General features: G+C 53.4%; 2 protein-coding genes across 2 annotated transcripts in view; both read right to left on the bottom strand.

Moving 5' to 3' along the window:
• The window catches only part of LOC135305560 (zinc finger protein 418-like), a 409,899-nt gene extending 401,504 nt beyond the window's left edge, over positions 1 to 8,395 (bottom strand). Inside the window, exons 1-4 of the mRNA XM_064429294.1 lie at positions 8,348 to 8,395; positions 7,413 to 7,939; positions 5,443 to 5,563; positions 4,345 to 4,754 (exon numbers count right to left, since the gene is read on the bottom strand). Coding sequence (XP_064285364.1) covers positions 4,345 to 4,754; positions 5,443 to 5,563; positions 7,413 to 7,939; positions 8,348 to 8,395 — 1,106 coding nt within the window. The remainder of the gene's footprint in view (positions 1 to 4,344; positions 4,755 to 5,442; positions 5,564 to 7,412; positions 7,940 to 8,347) is intronic.
• Positions 8,396 to 19,915: 11,520 nt separating this feature from the next.
• On the bottom strand, positions 19,916 to 20,719 carry LOC135305559 (olfactory receptor 14J1-like). Its single transcript, XM_064429293.1, has one exon. The coding sequence runs from the start codon at positions 20,678 to 20,680 to the stop codon at positions 19,916 to 19,918; it is 765 nt and encodes a 254-aa protein (XP_064285363.1). The 5' UTR covers positions 20,681 to 20,719.
• Positions 20,720 to 21,294: the final 575 nt, after the last annotated feature.

The following is a 21,294-nucleotide window of genomic DNA, read 5'->3' as shown; positions in this document are numbered from 1 at the left end:
TCCTGTCCATGGCACTGCCTGAGGAGAGTTGGCTCATTGCCAGCCTGCTCTGCCCAGAGCTCCCCAGGCACAGGGAGCTGGGACACCCCAGTGCTGAGCTCAGCCTGCACAGGAGGAGCCCAAGGGCTGGGCCTGACCCTGCAGCTGGAAGTGCCATCACAGAGAGCCCCTCAGCAATGCCAGGAGCATCTGTGGAAGGCAAGGAGAGAGAGAGCCGGGCCTGAGGAAAAGCCTTGCCCTGCCCAGCCCTGCACAGCCCCTGCCAGGCAGCACCAGGGCAGGGCAGTGGCCCTCAGGCCCTGTCAGCAGGGAATGGGCACATGGCAGGAGAGATGCCCTTCATCTCTGGGGCTGCTCTGCCAGTCCAGCAGGGACTGAGTGGCCCGAGCCCCCGGGCTGAGGGCTATGCTGGCTGGGAGGGGACACGAGAGCTGTGCTGCTCAGGGCAGTGTCTGCCCTGCAGGGCAGGGCTGGCAGTGCCACATCTGCCCTGCAGCAGGGCTTCCCTCAGCACTGCCTCCCTCCCTCCCTGCCCACGGCTCTGCTGCTGGAGCTGTGCCAGCCCGAGCTGCTCCTGTGGCCCCGGGCTCCTTCCCTGCCAGAGCTGCCAGAGCCCAGCCCAGCCCCTGGGCCAGCTCTGCCCTGCAGCTGCTCAGGGCTGCAGGGATTAAAGAACAGCTCCCCCAGCCTGGGCACCATGGAAAGGTGATGCTGGATGGGTCTGGAGGCTGGGGAGCGGGGGGGGGCACTTGCTGAGGTTCCCAGGAAAACTCAGGGTGATGGTTTAAGAGCGTCAGCCCCTCTTCTGCCCTGCACAGCTGAGTTTCCATTGCCACCAAGCTGAGCCAGGGAAAGGTGGGAGCACAGATTCAGGAAAGCAGAGACCCAAGCAGGAAAGCCCTGCCCTGAATGAGCTCATGAAAAGTCCCCTCAGGAATGAGCTGGGCGTGAGCTGGAGCTCTGAGCAGCCCTGGCTCACACAGCACCCTCTCCACAGCAGCAGGACCTGCCCTGGCAGGAGTCACTCCTTGCCCCCACAGCTCCCCTGACCTGTCCATGGGGAGCTGCCAGGCAGGCTGAGAGCTGCCCCTGGCAGGTGGCACATCCCCTGGGCTGGCCAAGAGCCCTGAGGGCAGCAGGACCTGCTCTGCAGGACAGCCCTGGGCAGCCCTGGCTGCAGCCCCAGCTTCAGCCCCTGCAGCCGTCCCTGGCAGCAGGAGCCGTCCTGCCCTGTCCCTCTGAGGGTGCCCAGGGCAGCCCCACTCTGCAGCACATCCTCCTCCTCCTGCTCCCCTGCCACAGAGAAATTGGGAGAGTCCTCCTGGCACATCCCCCAGGCTGTGGGGTGTGCTGGCTTCAGGAGATCCCTCCAGGAGCACAGGGGACATTGCCCTGCATCCACTGACTCACCATGTGGAGGGCTGTGAAGATCTTTCCCCCAGTGAAGTTTCAGCTCAATGACTTCCTCAGCCTGTCTCTGCCAGGCTCCTGTCCCCTCAGTGGCTGCAGGCAGAGCCCTCAGCCCTGCTGGGCTGGGAGAGGAGCTGGTCCTGGGAAGAGCTGTTCCTTTAAAGCTCAGCAGCACAGACACAGAACAAAGACTTTAATGACCCTCTTGGGACTTGGGTGTTGTTTACATCAGACTCAGTCCCTGAGAGAGCCTTCCAAAGACTTCTCCAGAACTCAAAGTTAAATTTAAACTCCAAAGTTTCTTGAAGTTTTAATGGGTCCCACTGAGGGACATGACTGAGAAAGTGTCCCCAGGTTCCAGTTAGAGCAGAACACTGGAGGCAGTGATGACAGCTGGGGACAAACAAGGCAAAGGTGTCTCTGGTGCTGAGCAAACCTGGATGTGTTTCAGGAATGCAGAGGGCCAAGGCCTGAGCCCCAGCCCCTGGCCAGGCAGATCCTGTCCCTCCCTCATTGCTCAGAGCTCTGCCCGGGATGGGCACTGGCATGTGGGAATGTGCAATGCCAAGGGCAGCACCATGGGGCGGCCCCTGCCAGGCTGCTGAGCAGGGACAAGAAGCCACCCTGTGATGTCACACAGCCCCTTGGATGTCACACAGCCATCTGTGATCTCATACAGCATCTTGTGATGTCACAGAGCACCCTATGATGTAACACAGCCACCTGTGATGTCACAGCCACCTCTGGGATGTCATACAGCACCCTTGTTTTGTCACAGAGCCAATTCTGGGATGTCACCCTGGAATGTCATGCAGCTGCATTGTGATGTCCCAGAAGACTCTGTGATGTCAGAAAGTTGCTTTGGGATGTGACAGTCTGTTCTGTGATGTCACAGTCTTCTCTATGATGTTACACAGCCACCTAGTGATGTCACAACCCACTCGCTGATGTCACAGAGCCACCAGCTGTTACATCCGGATCTGCTCTATGGCCTCATACCCTAGTCCATGATGTCACAGACAGCTCTGTGATGTCACAACCCTCTGAGTGATGTCACAAAACCCTCTCTGTTATGTCATGCTGCCACTCTCTAATGTCACAACACACACTTTGACCTCAGTCTCCTCTATGATGTCATACAGCCATGCCATGATGTCACAGCCTACTCTGTGATGTCACAGCACACACTTTGACCTCGCAGCCTGCTCTATGATGTCATACAGCCATGCCATGATGTCACAGCCTGCTCTGTGTTGTCACACAGTCTCCTCTATGATGCTGTAGCTGCTCAGTGACCTCACACAACAAACTCTGTGATGTCATAGCCCAACCTGTGACCTCACACAGCCCACTCTGTGCTGTCACACAGCCCCTTGCTGACATCACAGCTGCTCTGTGCCTCTAGGACACAGCCACAGAGGTGCCGCTGTGACACAGCCCCCTCTGGGACATCCCCCAGCCCCTGCCAGTGCTGAGCCCCTGTCAGCTCTGGCTGTGCCCTGCTGGTGTCCCTGAGCTGCCCTGGCAGTGCCCCAGCCCTGCTGGGCTGTGCACAGGAGCTGCTCCTGGCCAGAGCTGTCTCTCTACAGCGCTGCCCTTGCCAGGAGCTGCCTCTGGGCCAGGAGCCCGGCCCAGCTCAGCAGCACAGACACAGCACAAGGACTTTAATGACCCTCTGGGGCTTTGGAGCTCTTTGTGTTTGCCGTGGCCAAAGTGCTGCTCAAGTTGGCTCTGTCAGGGCCTTGCAGCTGCTGCCCATCCCTGTGCCCTGTGCAGCCCAGGCTGTCCTACGGTGTCCCTGCCCTGCACCTCTGTCCCTGCAGGCTGTCGTCATCCCCCGGCTGCCCCACCTGGCTGGCCCCTTCCTTTGCTGACAGCTCTGCCTCCTGCCTGCCTCTGTGATTCTGAGACTTTTGGAAAGTCCCCATGGAACCCCTCTGAGGGCCTGTGACAAATCTGATCCTTAGCAGGCAACCATCACCAGGACCCTGTTGGAATGGGTCATGGGATCCCAGATGCACAGAACTGGCTGAGCTGGGAGGGACCCATCAGGATCCTGGAGTCCAACTGCTGGCCCTGCACAGGACACCCCAACAATGCCAGCCTGGGCCTGGCAGCGCTGGCCAAATGCTGCTGGAGCTCAGAGAGCCCTGGAGCTGGGAGCCTTCCCTGGGGAGCCTGGGCACTGCCCCAGCAGCCTCTGGGCAAAAACCTTTTCCTGAGATCCAACCTGAGCCTGCCCCGACTCAGCTGCAGCTGTTCCCTCCAGTCCTGTCCCTGGGCACCAGAGGGAAGAGGTTCCCACAGCCCCAGCCAGGGACCCGCTCCCAAGGCTGTTGCCATGGCCACCACAGCTGGGACCAGCTGGGATGCTCGGTTTCCACAAGCTGGGGTTTAGGAATGGGATTCCCCAATGTCCTGCTCTGCTAAAACCGCACTGCCGCTCGCTGCCCTCCCACCTCCCATGGAAATAACAAAAGGCAAAGATCCTGGCCTGGGATAAGAACAATTTATTTGGAACAGCAACGAGATAAAGAACAAATAGGAACAGAAACAATATTAACAACAGAAGGGTTTTAAAAAAGGGAAAACTACAACACAACAGTATCTTCCTGGCCATAATTTTCTCCTGCCTGGGAAGGACACCCTTCTCCTCAGGGGGAGATAGAGAGAGAGAGTCCCTTTCCTGCCCCTGGCAATGACCTGAGGTCGGAGTGAATGTAATGACACAGCCATGGCCAGACCCTCATGTTCTTCAGGCTCACATCATGTCATTGGCAGGGGCAGGAAAACGAACAGGTGTCTTCCCAGCATGGATCACAGTGAACACGTATCACCAGGGCTCTTCCAAACGTGGTTCTCCCATGGGGGATGAAGCTGGAGCAGTGCACAAAGCTTTTCCTGCAGTTGCAGCATTTTCATGTCTTCCCTTACTGGTGACTGTGTTGGTGTCCGGTCAAATGAGAGCTCTGGGTGAAGCTCTTCCCACACTGGGAACACTCGTAGGGCCTCTCCCCAGTATGGATACGCCGGTGGGTGACAAGGTGGGAGTTGCGGTTGAAGCCCTTCCCGCAGTCAGGGCAGCAGAAGGGCCTCTCATCTGTGTGAATCCGCTGGTGCTGGAGGAGGTTGGAGCTGGTGTGAAACCTCTTCCCACACTGGGGACACTCGTAGGGCCTCTCCCCAGTGTGGATGCATTGATGCCTGACAAGTTTTGAGCTGCAGCTGAAGCCCTTCCCACATTCCCCACACTCGTAGGCCCATTCCCCAGTGTGGATCATCTGGTGGCGGATCAGGGTGCTGCTCTGCCTGAAGCTCTTCCCACACTCCAAGCACTTGTAGGGCTTCTCCCCATCATGAAGCTGCTCATGGACCACCAGCTCCAAGCCCTGGCTGAAGCTCTGTCCACCTTCCTGGCACAGGGTGGGTCTTTCCTCCTCAGAGCAGCCTGCGCTGGGTTTGAAGCCCCTCCTCCTGCGGGATCTCAGGGAATTTTCCTCCTTGTTAGATTCCTGTGCCATGGAGCCACTAAAATCTGCCTCTTCCATGAGGTTCTGCCATGGGGATTTGTCCTCCCTGGTCTCTATTCTCAGCTTGTCTGAGGAAGGCAGGGCAAGGAGAGCATGGGATTTGCCTCCATGCCAGAGGGGAGGGGAAGGAAATCCTCCCAGTGCATCCCTGGCAGGATGGCATTGGCAGTGGGCCTGTCCTGCAGCCTTGGGCTGTGCTGGGCAGGGAGATGAAGCAGGAGAGATAAGGAAAGGGGCACTGACTTCCTCCTCACCTGCCTGAGTGTCTCGAGGCATCTTCCTCTTCCTCGCAGCCTTCTCCTCCATCTGGCAGTGGGTTTGGGATGTGAAATTCTGTTTTGAGAGGAAAACAAGAGATGAGTGCATTGAGTTTTGTACTGGTTTGAGGGCAAACCAGGGGGAGAGTCTAAGCCAGAATTACAATTTAACAAGAAAATTAAGATCAAGGCAATGATACAGAAACACTGCCTTAAACTGACACAGTCAGGATATAACCTGGCACCCTGTTGGTCAGGGTGCTGGTAGCAGTCCCATTAAATGGTGGCTGCAGTGCTGTTGCAGCGATGATCGTGATTCTGTCAAAGCAGTGATCCTGTAGAAGGGTCTGGTCTTCTTCCAGGCTGCTGCAGGGGCAGTGACCTCACAGCCATCACCATGGCAGCCCTGTGCCCTGGGCCTGGCTCTCCCCTTTCCTCTGCCCCTGCCTTGTCTCTGCTGGCATGAAGAGTTTTGTCATTCATATCTTGTCCCCAAGGTGCTGGGGCCAATGGCTTCCCAGGCAGGCTCCTGGAGCAGAAGTGGCTTTTCAGAGCCCAGTCAGAAATGAGCCCTGAGGCAGCAGCTCTGCAGTGCTGGCCACCAGGCCGGGCTGCCAAGGGAGGCTTCTGGCCATTCCCTGCAAGCAGCTGCTGCTGCCAAGGTGCCTTTGGTGCCTCAGGCTCTGCCTGGCACAGCTCCCAGCACGGCACTCTGCCCTTGTGCCCGAGCCCTTCCCTGTGCTGGGGCTGGCCTGGGGCTTTTCCTGCAGCGGGACCTGCCCTGCTCCTGGCACAGGAAAGGCAGTTCCTGCTGGAGCAGGAGGCTCTGCCTGCAATGGGCTCCAACAACTCCTGCAAGGCCCTGTTGACTTCAAAATTGCTTCCTGGAGCACTATATTCAAATAATTGTTATAGTTCCCGTATTGTGGAGTAAATAACTGTTTTTTTAATAATTTACTCTGTGGTGTAAATAAGGCATGTTATCTAATCATGATCAGAATCAATCAGAGCTGTGTTTATATAAATACATCTGGTATTCCATTGTTAATCCTGTGGGACAAATTGAATTAAGGTTCAATTCTAACCTGTCCAATCTTTTCCACCTTTGACAAAGTCTGGGCCTGGGATTCGATCCAGCCGCTCCCAGTCTCCTCTTTCAGAAGGAATTTTAGAAGTCTAGGGGTCCTGCAGGGGTTTGAGGATCCATGGTGGCTGTTGGGTGTCATTTCTCCACCTCATGACTCAGCAGGAGTTTCTCCAATAAAGAAATAAAGCTTTTGCCTGAAGCTCCCACTGTGCCCATGACAGGAACCCCTGTGAGTGTCTGGGACATCCCAGCTCTTTGGCAGCCTGGGGACTCCTGGGATGTCACCGGGGAGCCCCCATGAGTGCCTGTGACAGATCGGTGCCTTTGCAGCCCAAGGTGCCCTGGGATGTCACCATGGAATGGCTGTGACAGCCTCTGAGCACAGGGCTCTTTACCATCCCCAGAAACCCCTGGGAGGTGTCCATGGAGCCCCTGTCTCTGCCTGTGACATTCCAGCTCTTGAACAGCCTAGAGACTCTTGGAAAGCCTCCATGGAACCCCTCTGAGGGCCTGTGACAAATCTGATCCTTAGCATGGCAACCAGGGCTGGGACCAGCTGGGATGCTTGGTTTCCACAGGGTGGGGTTCAGGAATGGGATTCCCCAATTTCCTGGTCCCGCTAAAACCATGCTGCCGATTGGTAGCCTCCTGCCTCCCATGGAAAGCACAAAAGGCAAAGATCCTGGGCTAGGATAGGAACAATTTATTGGGAACAGCAACAAGATCAGGAACAAACAGGAACAGCAACAATATTGATAACAAAAGGGATAAGAAAAATGGAAAACTACAACTCAGCTGACTGTCTCTTCCCAGACACAATTTCCTCCTGCCAAGAAAGGACACTCTTCTCCTCGTAGGAAGATAGAGAGATTCCCTTTCTTGCCCATGGCAATGACCTGAGGTGGGAGTGAATGTAACGACACAGCCATGGCCAAACCCTCATGTTCATCAATCCCACATCATGCCATTGGCAGGGGCAGGAGAAGGGACAGGTGTCTTCCCAGTATGGATCACTGGGAACATGGATCACCAGGACTCTGACCAGCATGGGTCATCCAAAGGGGGATGACGCTGCAGCAGTGCATGAAGCTTTTCCTGCAGTTGGGGCATTTGCAGGGCTTCCCTTACTGGTGACTGTGTTGGTGTCTGGTTAAGTTAGAACTGTGGGTGAAGCTCTTCCCACACTGGGGACACTCGTAGGGCCTCTCCCCAGTGTGGATGCGCCGGTGGGTGACGAGTTGAGAATTGCGCTTGAAGCCCTTCCCGCAATCAGGGCAGAGGAAGGGCCTCTCCCCAGTGTGGATGCGCCGGTGGGTGACGAGGTGGGAATTCTGCTTGAAGCCCTTCCCGCAGTCGGGGCAGCGGAAGGGCCTCTCATCGGTGTGAATCCTTTGGTGCCTGAGGAGATTGTAGCGGGTCTGAAACCTCTTCTGACACTCAGGACATTCATAGAGCCTCTCCCCAGTGTGGATGCGTTGGTGGGTCACAAGGGTGGATCTGTAGCTGAAGCCCTTCCCACATTCCCCACACTCGTAGGCCCATTCCCCGGTGTGGATCATCTGGTGGCTGATCAGGTGGCTGCTCCACCTGAAGCTCTTCCCACACTCCAAGCACTTGTAGGGCTTCTCCCCATCAGGAAGCTGCTCATGGACCACCAGCTCCAATCCCTGGCTGAAGCTCTGTCCACCTTCCTGGCACAGGGTGGGTCTTTCCTCCTCACCTGGGCTGGATTTGGAGCCCCTCCTCCTGCAGTATCTCAGGGAATTTTCTTGCCCACTGGATTCCTATGCCGTGGAGCCACTCAAAACAGCCTCTTCCACAAGGTTCCGCTCTGGAGATTTGTCGTTGTTGGTCTCCATCCTCAGCTCCTTGTCTGGGGAAGGCAGGGCAAGGAGAGGATGGGATTTCCCTCCGTGCCAGAGGGAAGGGGAAGGAGATCCTCCCCATGCATCCCTGGCAGGATGGCGTTGGAAGCAGGGTTGTCCTGCAGCCTTGGGCTGTGCTGTGCAGGGAGATGGAGCAGGAAAGAGAGGGAAATGAGCTGTGACTTCCTCCTCACCTACCTGGTGGTCCCAGGACATCTTCCTCTTCCTCGCAGCCTTCTCCTCCATCTGGCAGTGGTTTGGGGATGGGAAATTCTGTTTTGGGAGGAAAAGAAGAGATGAGTGCATTGAGTTTTGTACAGGTTTGAGGGCAAACCAGGGGGAGAGTCTAAGCCAGAATTACAATTTAATAAGAAAATTAAAATCAAGGCAATGATACAGAAACACTGCCTTAAATGGAAATAGTCAGGATATGACCTGACACCCTGTTGGTCAGGGTGCTGGTAGCAGTCCCATTAAATGGTGGCTGCAGTCCTGTTGCAGTGATGATCGTGATTCTGTCAAAGCAGTGATCCTGTAGAAGGGTCTCGAAGCCGAGTGCTGGTGATGGAGCTCTTGTCCTCTGGGAATCCAGTAGGCAAGGTGCTCCTGGTGTTACAAGTTTCAGCTTATATCTGGATACGAATGGTTGGCTCCTCCCCCTGGGCGGAGCATCCTACAATGGGATGATGTCATTTTGCCAGTCCTGCAGGGACACTCAATGGCCCATTCACAGAAGAGACCCCCCAGAGGGCGTTATCAGGGCTGAGTCATGGAAGAGATAAAGAACACTGCCCCACCTGTTTATAACAATTTATGAAGATGGTGATGGAAAACATGCATTTGGTTACATCTTGCACTGCAACCTGAAACAGTGGAGTAATCCCTGCTTGGGGGGTGAACACCACCCCCCTTACCCAAACTGGCTCAGGTGTAAAACCCTCTCCCTGAGAAGGCCTTATACACAGGGGACAATGTCACACTTGCCCCACCCCAGGGGAGGTCTCTGTCCCTGTCACTCTCTTGCCCTCTCCCTTTTTTCTCTTTTATTCCATCTCTCTCTACCTCACATTTACTGTTCAATAAAATCCACTTTGCATTTGGTCTCGTTAGCATCTTAATTGGGGCAGAGGCATCTCTCTAACAATTTTCTTAACCAGATTGTGTATAATATTTTGGCACAGTGCATTTAGGCAGTGTTGTCTGACCCCAAGTGCCTTTGTCAGCAGCATGGTTCCCTCCTCTGTGGGAGGAGGGCTCTTTCTTTCCAGAGGAACTCTTGGAAACTTGGATGCAAATTCCTCTGAGCGACTTGTGGGAGAACTGATGAGGAAAATGGCTGTTGTGGGTGGCCAGTGTAAAGAAAATATTTTGTTGTCTTTCCATGAAATGTTTGTTAAATCACTGGAGGAAAGTGAGCAAATGTTACCATTGAGGCTGACAAGGTTCATTCAGGTTGAGGAACACAAGGCTACTAAACGTCCCAGAAGAAGCCCAGCTCAAGTAGCTAAATTCCCGAATAACTCCAGAATTCTGAGGCTTGGGGACTTTGCCAAATGTGAGAATCATTATTTTCTGTGTTTCTGTCACCTTTGTCACAGCCACACAGATTTTTTCCTTCCTTTCAATAATCTGTATTGGGTCAAATTTTCACTTTTTCTTTTTCTTTTTTTTTTTAATCAGAATCTTCCAGCAGCTGAGCTGGAGCTGTGCAGGAACCGATGAAATTTGGAATTGACACAGAATTGCTTCTGTCGTTGGTTTATTAATCTTTGGGATTTATTTGTATTTTCCTCACATGTGACTTGTGAGAAAATCAAATCTTCATCCAAGTGATTTATGCAGATTGAAGTTTGATTTCTGCCAAGTTTATTTTGTCCAGTGCTCAGGGGATGCTGGAAGGGTCTCTGTGCCTCTCACCCTGGGGGATGCTTGGGAAGGGCTTGGGGAGGGTTGTCCCTCTCACCCCAGGCCGTTCTTGAGGGGGTGTCCCTGTCCCCCAGGGGGTGTCCCTGTCCCTGTCACCCCAGGCCATTCCCCAGGGCGTGTCCATCATTCTCACCCCAGGGAATGCCTGGGGGCTCTCCGTCCCTCTCAGCCCCATGCCAATGGGGTGCTCAGGGCATTCTCTGTCCCCTCGCCCTGGGGGATACTCAGGGGTCTCCATCCCACTGGCCTCAGGGAATGCTTGTGCAGGGCTGGGGACCAGGGGCTCTGCATCCCTCTCACCACTGAGGGTGCTCGGGGTTGGGGGGACTCTCCGACATTCTCATCCCTGGGGAGGCCGTGGGAGTCTCTGTCCCTCTCAGCCCTGGTGTGACCCCTGGTCTTCCCTCTGGTGCCCAGGGACAGGACTGGAGGGAACGGCTGCAGCTGAGTCAGGGCAGGCTCAGGTTGGATCTCAGGAAAAGGTTTTTGCCCAGAGGCTGCTGGGGCAGTGCCCAGGCTCCCCAGGGAAGGCTCCCAGCTCCAGGGCTCTCTGAGCTCCAGCAGTGTTTGGCCAGCGCTGCCAGGCCCAGGCTGGCATTGTTGGGGTGTCCTGTGCAGGGCCAGCAGTTGGACTCCAGGATCCTGATGGGTCCCTCCCAGCTCAGCCAGTTCTGTGCATCTGGGATCCCATGACCCATTCCAACAGGGTCCTGGGGATGGTTGCCTGCTAAGGATCAGATTTGTCACAGGCCCTCAGAGGGGTTCCATGGGGACTTTCCAAGTCTCCAGGCTGTTCAAGAGCTGGAATGTCACAGGCAGAGACAGGGACTCCATGGACACCTCCCAGGGGTTTCTGGGGTTGGTAAAGAGCCCTGTGGTCAGAGGCTGTCACAGCCATTCCATGGTGAAATCCCAGGAGTCCCCAGGCTGCCAAAGAGCTGGGATGTCCAGTTCACAGAGGTTCCTGGCAGAGTGGGAGCTTCAGGCAAAGTTTATTACAGAGGCTCCTGTTGGGTCTCGAGGTGCAGAAAGGAGCCCTAATAGGCCCCACAGTTTCCCAAATACCCCCAAGGACCTCCAGGATTTGTAAATCCCTGGTGTGAGAGGAGCCTTAGAACAGCTGGTTCCAACCCCAGCCCTAGACTTTTCAAGAATTTTTATGTAAAGAATTATAAAGGTGGAATTAGACCTTTATAGAATTTGTCACACAGAATTAAGGCTGGCAAGCTGGAGGTATTTATATTTATATATATATATATATATTCTATAATGGTAATGATTAGAAACAATTATCTTCAAAATAATCAGAAATATTTATTCTAAGGTATAAGAGCTGTAACATATTATATTGTATAGAGCACTAGGCAGTGATTTCAAAGCAATTTTATTAAAGCAAAACTAGGAATTAAGCAGAACAAGGATGGTGGGACTGAGTCCTTTGGCTCAGCCTGGAGCTGTGACCTTGAGCAGTGTCTCCACTGCGGGGAGGAATCTCCACACTCCACAAGAAGGGAAATGTCAGGAGATGCTGCTGTTAAAATCTGGGACGGGGCTTTTCTAGTCTGAAGTGCTGCCCTGTCAGTCAGATGAGCCCAGGCTGGGCCAGCTCAGCAGCCCTGCAGAAGCTCTCAGTGCTGTCTCTTGGTTGTTCCTTTCTCTGTGAATTATTCCATCCCTGCCACAGTTTCCTCTCCCTCTCAGGATGTCGAATTTTGGGATGGAGAAGTCTGCTTTCAGCATTATTCACCCCAAAAGCAGCATGACCCCCCTCCTTCATTTCCCACTGGGGGCTTTGCAAACAGGGCCTTGCTGGAGTTGTTGGAGCTCACTGCAGGCAGAGCCTCCTGCTCCAGCAGGAACTGCCTTTCCTGTGCCATCAGCAGGGCAGGTCCCGCTGCAGGAAAAGCCCCAGGCCAGCCCCAGCACAGGGAAGGGCTCGGGCACAAGGGCAGAGTGCCGTGCTGGGAGCTGTGCCAGGCAGAGCCTGAGGCACCAAAGGCACCTTGGCAGCAGCAGCTGCTTGCAGGCCATGGCCAGAAGCCTCCCTTGGCAGCCCGGCCTGGTGGCCGGCACTGCAGAGCTGCTGCCTCAGGGCTCATTTCTGCCTGGGCTCTGAAAAGCCACTTCTGCTCCAGGAGTCTGCCTGGGAAGCCATTGGCCCCAGCACCTTGGGGACAAGATATTAATGACAAAACTCTTCATGCAAGCAGGGACAAGGCAGGGGCAGAGGAAAGGGGAGAGCCAGGCCCAGGGCACAGGGCTGCCATGGTGATGGCTGTGAGGTCACTGCCCCTGCAGCAGCCTGGCTACCCTCAGCAGACATTCTGGCCAGAAGCGTTGTGAGGGCACCCAGCACATCAGAGAACCCACACAACAGGAATTCTGTCCTTGGGGATGAAATTGTTTCACTGGGTCAGTTTGCAAAAAGCTGCTGATCTTGGAGTATTGCTGTGATAGGAAATCTACTTCTCTGGAAAAAGTTGCCGTTTTGTGCCACTCTCATAATTGTAAAATATTTCCTCCTTTTAACAAAATTAATCCACCCTCATTCAATTTAAAGATATTGACCCTTGTTCTGTCACTGCAAGATTTGAGATAAAATAATTTTGACCACTATTTTTCCATTTTCACAGATCTTGCACAGGACCCAAAAATCTCCCAAGATGAGGTTTGGAGGCCTCATCACATAACCAGCAGGGAGAGGCTTAGGGCTCTGGGCTTAGTGGGGCAGACTGAGGACAGAACAGGAGTAGCCTGCGAGTGATTGAAGGGTGGTTTCAGAGAGGCTGGAGCTTTTCTTCAAAGAGGATATAAGTATGAGAATGCAATAATGCCATCAAGGGCAGCTGGGGAGGCCCAGACTGGACAGCGGGAGAAAGGAATTTCCCTGCCAGGGCAGGGCTGCGGTGCAACACATCCCCCAGAAGGAGCCTGGAGCAGCCCAAGGCTTTGTGTGGGCAGGCAGAGGCAGGCAGGAGGCAGAGCTGTCAGCAAAGGAAGGGGCCAGCCAGGTGGGGCAGCCGGGGGATGATGACAGCCTGCAGGGACAGAGGCACAGGGCAGGGACACTGTAGGACAGCCTGGGCTGCACAGGGCACAGGGATGGGCAGCAGCTGCAAGACCCTGACAGAGCCAACTTGGGCAGCACTTTGGCCATGGCTGCTGGCCCTGGGCGTGAGCCAGGAGCAGGAGACAAGTGACCCTTGCAGGACTGGAGCCTCATTGCCTCCTTGTCCCCGCTCAGCAGCCTGGCGGGGCCCGCCCCATGGTGCTGCCCTTGGCATTGCACATCCCCACATGCCAGAGCCCATCCTGGGAAGAGCCCTGAGCAATGAGGGAGGGACAGGATCTGCCTGGCCAGGGGCTGGGGCTCAGGCCTTGGCCCTTTGCATTCCTGAAACACATCCAGGTTTGCTCAGCACCAGAGACACCTTTCCCTTGCTTGTTTCCACCTGTCATCACTGCCTCCAGTGTTCTGCTCTGGCTGCAACCTGGGGACAGTTTCTCAGCTGTGTCCTTCAATGGGAAAAATTAACCCTTCAAGGAATCTTCTCTGTTTCAATCTGAGTTTGAGATGTTGACAGGTTTTTGAGCACACTCTGAGGGACAAGTCAAATGCAAAGAGCACCAAAGCCCCAGAGGGTCATTAAAGTCCTTGTGCTGTGTCTGTGCTGCTGAGCTGGGCCGGGCTCCTGGCCCAGAGGCAGCTCCTGGCAAGGGCAGCGCTGCAGAGAGACAGCTCTGGCCAGGAGCAGCTCCTGTGCACAGCCCAGCAGGGCTGGGGCACTGCCAGGGCAGCTCAGGGACACCAGCAGGGCACAGCCAGAGCTGACAGGGGCTCAGCACTGGCAGGGGCTGGGGGATGTCCCAGAGGGGGCTGTGTGACAGTGGCACCTCTGTGGCTGTGTCCTAGAGGCACAGAGCAGCTGTGATGTCAGCAAGGGGCTGTGTGACAGCACAGAGTGGGCTGTGTGAGGTCACAGGTTGGGCTATGACATCACAGAGTTTATTGTGTGAGGTCATTGAGCAGCTATGGACATCATAGAGGGGGCTGTGTGATGTTACAGAGCAGGCTGTGACATCATGGCATGGCTGTGTGACATCATAGAGTAGGCTGTGATGTGAAAGTGTGTGCTGTGACATTACAGAGTGGCAATGTGACATCACAGGGATGGTTTAGTGACATCACTGAGGGGGCTGTGACATCACAGAGCTTGCTGTGATGTCACTGAGTAGGATATGAGGCCATGGAGCAAACTCTGCTGTCATGGAGGGTGGCTCTCTGACATCACAGAGTGGGTTGTGACATCATTGGGTGACTGAGTAACATCACAGAGCCAGCTATGATATCACAGGACAGACTGATGTCACAGGGTGATTTTGTGACATCACAGAATCTTCTGTGATATCATACTGCATCTGTATGATATCACAGAGTGATTTCCCAGCACTGGCCCTGTGATATCATGAAGGGGTTTTGTGACATCACAGAGCAGTTGTGTGTGTCATCACAGAGTTGCCTGTGATATCACAGAGTAGGCTCTGTAATATCATAGGCTGGACAACATAGAATGGATTCTGCCATCACCGGGTATCTGTGTCACATCACAGAGGGGTTTTGACATCACAGACAAAGCTGTGACACCACAGAATGGCTGTGTGACATCCCAGAGTAGGTTGTGTGGTATCACAACATTCACATATCATGACATCATAATGTGGGCTGTGTGACATCACAAGGGGATCTGTGTCATCACAGGGGCTGTGTGAGGTCACTGGGGAGGTCAGTCTGCCCCAGCCCCCCTCACAGTTCCCCCAGAGCAGTCCAACGCTGCTCGTGCACAGAGGGGTCCCCTGTCCCCCACGGGTCCTCCCGCCTGTGAGAATCTGTCTGAAACTTCCCTAATTTTTGCCTCTCGATCGTCATGAAAGCCAAGACCACCAGGGAAAGGAAAAGATCCTGTTCTGAAAATCCAGGTCTGTCTGGTCCACCAAGCCAAATTATTGCCTACGGGTGTGTTTGCTCAACTCATGGAACACTGCACCCAAGAAGGGGCAGTGTGCTTTCCTTCACCTGCATCACCTAGCAACGCTAGTGCTGGAATTTCTCCACCCTTCTGACTTGGCTGGACTTTCTCTCTGGAATGACCTTCCCGGAGGTCACCACAAAAGGACCCTCCATTCACCGTACATCAACCACTGTGACAGATGGACTGAGATGGGAGAAGGTCTTTCCCTCAAGGACTGAGACATGCGAGCCCTACATGGAAGAGCTCCCCTCTTCTTCCCAAAAGGACTGAGACTGAAATCCCCACCGTAGGGTGAAGGAAGGCGTGCGTGGGGACCAAAGCAAGTTTTGCAAGCGACCACTGGACCGAGAACACAATGGTTCTTGCCTACGACATCTGCTGCCGACAACGCCTGCTCCTGATGGACTACTGATGGACTCCTTGTACCCTTTCTCAATAGACTATTTTGAAATGGGTCCCCTTCCCCCATTTCAAAAGGACTATAAAAAAGGGTTAGAGCTGACTGATACTTTTGAGATCTCCCCTGACGTGAAGACGACAGGCTCTTTGTCGACCGGACTTCGAGGGACTTTGTCATCTGCACGTCAGGTAGCTATACACCTCCTTGCTCTTCCTCTTTTTTTTTTCTCTTTTCCTTATTCTTTCCCTTTTCTCCATTCCCCATCTCTCGTAACGCATCTTTGCTGTGGCTATTCAATAAAAGTATCTGTTTTGATTTTACTGCAAAATCCCCTTGTCGTGTCAGTTTTTGCACCCTGAGATCAGTGAAAAAGAACCTTCACGAATCACGTCCTTAGGACGGATCGTGTCAGGTGCTCGCATCCGATGAAGGTTTCTCCTCATCGTCACTGTCCTTTGAACAACCCCACACATTGCACATGTGCCCCAAGTCTTGTGTTATAGAAGCCAGCATTATATTCCAAAAAAAGCCTTATTATTTCGTAGATACCTGGAATCATCCCATTTTTGGCCATTTCAAGGCGGATTCTCTAATTATCCTGAGGCCTATTCCATTTTGGAATGTTCCTTATGTCGAACTACATCCAGCATCCCATTTTCTCATTAACATCTGAAAACATTTGCTTTGTGACACTAATAACATATCCTTTTCCTCTTTTACTTCTTCTAAAATTTAAGCATTTTTAGCACTAATCATATTTATTTATCACACCACCATTTCCCTCATCCAACCTCTGGGACTCAGAGCAGCTGAGGAATGGAGTCACATCCAGCTGTGTCCCCAGGGCTCAGGACTGGGGACAGGTCAGTTACATCTCTTGTATCAGGATGCTTGTCCTGGAGTGGGGACAAAACAGCTCCAACAATTCCTGATTTGCAAAGCTGTCAGTGGTGGATGGAGAAGGGAGGTCAGACTGCTTTTGGTGTTGAGGAAATGCTGAAACCAGCCTGACTCATTTCATCTCCTCCTGTCCTGGCTGATCTCTCCTCTTTCCCTTTCTACCCATTGGCTTTTGTCTCCCACGAGGCACCCCGGTGAAGAGCCTGGCTCTGTATTCTCCATCAGCTCCTGGCTGGCACTGCCAGGCTGGGATGAGGAGCCCCTCAGCCTTCCCTGCTCCAGGCTGGACAAGCCCAGCTCCCTCAGCCTCTGCGCACAGCCCAAGGGCTCCAGCCCCACCTTGGAGGCCCTTCCCTAACCCTGCTCCAGCTGCCAGACATCTTTCCTGCCCTGCAGAACCCAAACCAGGCCACAGTGACCTGGAGAATTCATGTCCTTGATGTCCTGGTCACGGAGCCCTGGCCTCTTGTCCCCTTGTCAGGCTCTGGGCTGGATCCTGTGGAACATCCTTTGGTGGAGGCTGTGGCTCCAGGTGGAGCGGGGGGATACCGGGGGACAGGGACCCCACTGGGCATGAACAGCATTGGAGTTGTTGGGAGAAACTGTGAGGGGGAGCTGGGGCAGAGTGAGCAACCCAGTGACCTCACACAGCCCTCCTGGGACGTCACACAGCCCTTCTGGGATGTCACAGAGCCCTCCTGGGATGTCACAGCCTACTCTGTGATGTCACAGCCAAGTCTGTGATGTCACAGCCAACTCCGTGATGTCACAGTCTGAGGTGTGATGTCAGACCTCTGCCCTGTGATGTCACAGCTGGCTCTGTGATGTCACAGATGCAGTCTGTGACGTCATACTTCTTGATAACCTCATCTAACCCACTCTGTGATGTCATAGCCCACTCTGTGACATCATGTTACCAGATGATCAATTGTCTACACCAGGTGAGCTCACACCTGGAGCTTGTTCCCCAAAACCCCAGGCCTATGGAAACCAGACAATGCCCGTTGTGTGAGAAGGGGAACTGGAAGCTCACCAGCCTCAGTGTCCTGCCAGCTCAGCCAGGCCCACAGGAACATTGGGGTCCAGACCACCAGGGACCACCAGAGAGACTCCCAGGACAGAAGAATGTATGGCTAAAGGGAGGGAAAATCTGTTAATGATTTTGGGGAAATGATTATCATATGAGTGCTTAGTCCAGGACAATCAATGAATATGTGTGCAAAATACAGAATATAAAAAAGGAACTTTCCTGTACTCAGCATGCACAGCTTTGGGAGGAGCTATCCCCCATGCATCCAGCTGAATAAAGAATGCTGCTTCTTAATGCTACATTGGGGTTATGGAGTTTTCTGTTTTACCAAATTTTTGGTAACACTCCCACTGCCAAGGAAAGCTCTGTCTCCTGCTGTTCACAAACAGAGAAGGGCTGGTGGCAGATGTGGGGGTCGGAGGCTGCCTGAGGCACAGTGACCATGAAATAATCAAGTTTTCAATATTCTGTGAAAGAAGGAGGGGAAGCAAAAAAACCTTCTACACTGGCATTAGGAAGGGCAGACTTTGGCCTGTTTAGAATGCAGATTTGTGGAGTACTGAATCAGGTCCTGATTTTTTTATAGGAAACAGTCCTTAAAAACAAAGGGGTCCAGGAAGGATGGACACATTTCAAGAAAGTAATCTTAAGGGAAAAGAACAGACTGTCCCAGTGTGGCAAAAGATGAGCTGGTGAGGGAAGCGACTGGCCTGGCTGCCCACTGAGCTTTTGTGGGAACTTGTCATCGGTTAAACCCCAAACCATGACAGAACTCAAGGGAAAAAAGGGGATGCATCACTTTTGGAAAGAGAAACAGGCTACTCTGAAAGTGTTTTAGGATGTTGTTAGATCATGCAGAAAGAAAAGGAAAGACGTGAAAGTTGAATTAGAGCTTAATCTGGCCATTTCTGTGAAAAATAATAGGAAATATTTCTATAAATAAATTAATAGCAAAACACTGGACAAAGACAACCTCTATTCTTTATTGGATGCCGTGGGGACTACAGTAATTAAATATAAAGAAAAGGCTGAATTGCTTAACATCTTGTTTAATTTTCAATATTAGGACAGGTTGTCCTCAGGACAAGTGTTCTCCTGAGCTGGTAGATGGGCACAGGGAGCAGAACAGCTCCTGGAATCCAGGAGGAAGCAGCTGGAGACCTGCTGAGCCACTCAGATGTTCACAGGTGTATGGGATTGGATGGGATACATCCCAGGGGATGAGGGAGCTGGTGGATGAGCTCCCCAAACTGCTCTCCATCATTTACCATCAGTCCTAGCTCAGCAGGGAGGTCCCAGAGGAGTGGAGGTGCCAACGTGAGCCCATCCCCAAGAAGGGCTGGAAGGAGGATCTGGGGAACTCCAGGCCTGTCAGCCTGATTTGGGTGCTTGGCAAGGTTATGGAACAAATCACCTTGAGTGCCATCACAGGCACCCACAGGATGGCCGAGGGATCAGAGCCAGCCAGCGTGGATTCCAGCATCTGCACTGATGATCTGCATGAGGGGACTGAGTCCAGCATCAGCAAATTTGCAGATGACACCAAGCTGGGTGTGAGTGTGGATCTGCTGGAGGGTAGGAGGGCTCTGCAGAGGGCCCTGGACAGGCTGGATCCAGGGGACAAATCCAACAAGGTGAGGTTGAACAAGTCCAAGTGCCGGGTCCTGCACTTTGGCCACAACATCCCCTGCAGTGCTACAGGCTGGGGACAGAGTGGCTGGAGAGCAGCCAGGCAGAAAAGGACTTGAGGGATCAGCCCCTGCTCTGCTGCTCCTTCCCGTCTCCCCCAGGGCCCTTGCAGAGCCCCAGCCATGCTGTTTGCCCCCAGCCTGCCCACGGCCAGCCTGGGGCTGCTCACCCTGGGGCTTTTCTGTGCTGAGCATTGGCCTGGCCGTGTTCTTGAGAGAGCCTGGGCAAGGAGCCTGCAGCCCCCAGGGCCTGGCCTGAGGCGTCAGCGCTGCCCCAGCAGTGCCCATGGCCTGTCCCTGCTGCAGCCCCGGCACTGCCACCCCCAGGACTGTGCCCGGCCCCGAGAGCACTCAGGCCCTGCAGCAACACCAGGGCCACCAGGGCAGTGGGGCAGGGCCACGGCAGCAGCACTGGCAACACCAAGTGCTGCGGCTGCTGCTGGGCACAGCTGCTGTGCCAGCACTGATCTGCCCCAGCTCTGCACACAGACACTGCTGCTGCAGCTCCAGAGAATGCAACAAAAGGGGATCTCTGGTGAAAACTCTGCTGGGAGATCCATTAGTACACTTAAAGCCATCAAGAGCACAACCCCTCATTGACACAGTGTGTGGGTCACAGCAAAGGTGGAGAGAAACAATATCAAAAATGGCACCAAGAAATGGCATTTTTTTTTGTGTACAATATTAAAAACTAAAACAATGGAATTAAAAGAACAAACAAACCACCAAACTGAACAAGACCCATTAAAGATGACTTTTATTACAAGTGTCTTACAGAAACTGCCAAGCATTTTAATGTTTCTGAAACCATCCAGTCATCAGTCTCCACATTGCAGCCTTGAGCTCCTGGTTCCTCAGGCTGTAGATGAGGGGGTTCAGAGCTGGAGTCACAACTGAGTACATAACTGACACTGTCAAATCCAGGGATAAGGAGGAAATGGAGGGGGGCTTCATGTAGGCAAAAAATGAGGTGCTGACAAATAGGGAGACCACAGCCAGGTGAGGGATGCAGGTGGAAAATGCTTTGTGCCGTCCCTGCTCAGAGGGGATCCTAAGCACTACCCTGAAGATCTGCACATAGGAAAAAACAATGAACACAAAACAACCAAATGCTAACAAGGTAGTGAAAACAGAAACCCCAACTTCCCTGAAGTAGAAGTGTGAGCAGGAGAGCTTGAGGATGTGTGGGATTTCACAGAAGAAATGGCCCAGGGCATTGCCATGGCACAGGGGCAGGGAAAATGTGTTGGCCGTGTGCAGCAGAGCATTGAGAAAGGCACTGGCCCAGGCAGCTGCTGCCATGTGGGCACAAGCTCTGCTGCCCAGGAGGGTCCCGTAGTGCAGGGGTTTGCAGATGGACACGCAGCGGTCGTAGCACATGATGGTCAGGAGGAAATACTCTGCTGAAATGAAGAAGAGAAACAGAAAGAGCTGTGCAGCACATGCTGTGTAGGAGATGTTCCTGGTGTCCCAGAGGGAATTGTGCATGGCTTTGGGGACAGTGGTGCAGATGGAGCCCAGGTCGCTGAGGGCCAGGTTGAGCAGGAAGAAGAACATGGGCGTGTGCAGGTGGTGGCCGCAGGCTACGGCGATGATGATGAGGCCGTTGGCCAGGAGGGCAGCCAGGGAGATGCCCAGCAAGAGGCAGAAGTGCAGGAGCTGCAGCTGCCGCGCGTCTGCCAATGCCAGCAGGAGGAAGTGGCTGATGGAGCTGCTGTTGGACATTTCTTCACTCTGGGTATTATGAGCTATTCAAAGACAACATTGATAATCTGGACAAAGTACCTTGAGTCAATCCTCTGCTAATTTCTTACACAATCACTCAAAATTGCTTCTCTTTCTCTGGGGAAATTTCATTTACTTTTTTTTTTTTTAAATTTAGGTTTGGCTGCTAAGTAACTACGTGTTTTCTAGAAGGGGCTGATGTCTTGTTCTTAGCACTGCTCTCAGCCTGAACACTGTGGAGCCCAGAGGGAAAACAGGGCTCCCTGTGCCCCAGAGCAGTCAGACGGTCAGACCTGCTGGTCCCACACAAGTGTCCTTTGTTCATTTCACCTGCCTCTAGTACAGGATGGACAAATTTCAAAGTGTACTTAAAAATAACGTGGCCTTTTTGAACACTCCAGTTTCAAAATCAATCTCTCCAAACCCTTCTCTCTTTCCCTGTGCAG

Source organism: Passer domesticus, chromosome 8 (assembly GCF_036417665.1).
Source record: "Passer domesticus isolate bPasDom1 chromosome 8, bPasDom1.hap1, whole genome shotgun sequence".
Lineage (NCBI taxonomy): Eukaryota > Metazoa > Chordata > Aves > Passeriformes > Passeridae > Passer > Passer domesticus.
The sequence above is the reverse complement of the archived record's forward strand: the minus strand, read 5'-3'. Positions and strand labels throughout refer to the sequence as shown.